Genomic DNA, 1208 nt, shown 5'->3' with positions numbered 1-1208 from the left:
GTCCCGGCCCCAGCGCCTGCCCCTCCCCCCGCCCCGCAGGTGGCTCGGCGCTGCTGGGCCGGAAACCCGAAGGCCTACGAGATCATCTGCCAGACGATGCGGGACTGCGCGGGCCTGGTGGTGACGCTCCCGCACGAGGTGGCGGACGAGCGCGCGCTGCAGGCGGCCCTGCGCCCCTGAGGGGCCCCTGGGCGCCCGGCCCGTCCCCGCCCTCGCAGCCACACTGCACCTTTCACACTCACGGGCCCTCACCTGGGGACGAGCCAGCCCCGTGCGGCGGAGAGCCGGCCAGGCCAGATCGGGCCACGCGTCCCCGCCCGCTGGAACTCCGGGAGCGCGGCCACCGCGCCCGGGCTGAACCCCCTAGCCTGCCGCAGAGGGGCCGCGGGAGCCCCGGGGGCCCCGGGCCGGCCTTCTCCCCGCAAGGGCGCCGCGTTTCCTTTGTCCTGGCGCACGAATCCTCTGCCCCCTGTCCGTCCATCCACGCGACCATCTTTCATCCGCTGGCGCGTCCGGGGTCCGTCAGGTGCTTTCTGCACCTCAGTGCCCCCCCACCCCCCCGCTGTGGGACTGGGAGGGTCCCGGGAGGAAAACGGAAATAAAGGATTGCCTGCAGCCGTGTAAGGTGTCGCGAGCAACGTGGGCCGGGCCAGTGGGGTGGGGCAGCAGGACTTTGCCCTAAAAGGTGAGTGGGACTTGGCGGGGGGAGAGGGGAGGGTGCGTCTGATGTCCGGCACCGGGTGAAGTTTGGGGCCGAGGGTCCCGCAGGAGCCCTGGGGGCTGAGGTTGCGTTCCCGCACCCCTCCCCCGGGGGCCAAGGGATTGCTGTGGCGCTGCTGCTCCGGGCCTTCCTTTGAAGTAGGCGCGGCTCTTTTTAAGGATTCCCCTACTTTTAGGAGCCCCCCCCTTGCCTCCTTGCCTCCCGGTCATCTGGTGTCCCCGCCGTCTGGTGTCCCTGCCCCTGGGGTGCTGCAGGCTGTGCGTGTGAGTGGCTTCCCCGTGTGGCCACCTAGCCCCTTAGGCTGAGCCCAGGAGGAGGACACAGGGGTTGGGGGTGGGAGGGAGCGAGGAGGAAGAGCCCCAAAGAGCGCACTGCCCTCTGACGGCCTCTGGAGCACACACTGAGCGACGGTGTTTTCTTATTTGGTTCACACAGTGGGACCCAGGCCCAGCCCATGGCCTTCCTCAGGACAGGCGCCTTTGGGGAG

At 70.1% G+C, this 1208-nt stretch overlaps 1 protein-coding gene across 1 annotated transcript in view; it reads left to right on the top strand.

The window, feature by feature from the left end:
• The window catches only part of UROC1 (urocanate hydratase 1), a 33178-nt gene extending 32554 nt beyond the window's left edge, over positions 1–624 (top strand). The window contains exon 20 of the mRNA XM_077780817.1: positions 40–624. Coding sequence (XP_077636943.1) covers positions 40–180 — 141 coding nt within the window. The 3' untranslated portion in view covers positions 181–624. The remainder of the gene's footprint in view (positions 1–39) is intronic.
• The last annotated feature ends 584 nt before the right edge of the window (positions 625–1208 follow it).

Source organism: Crocuta crocuta, unplaced genomic scaffold (assembly GCF_008692635.1).
Source record: "Crocuta crocuta isolate KB4526 unplaced genomic scaffold, BGI_CrCroc_1.0 scaffold299, whole genome shotgun sequence".
Taxonomy (NCBI): domain Eukaryota; kingdom Metazoa; phylum Chordata; class Mammalia; order Carnivora; family Hyaenidae; genus Crocuta; species Crocuta crocuta.
The sequence above is the reverse complement of the archived record's forward strand: the minus strand, read 5'-3'. Positions and strand labels throughout refer to the sequence as shown.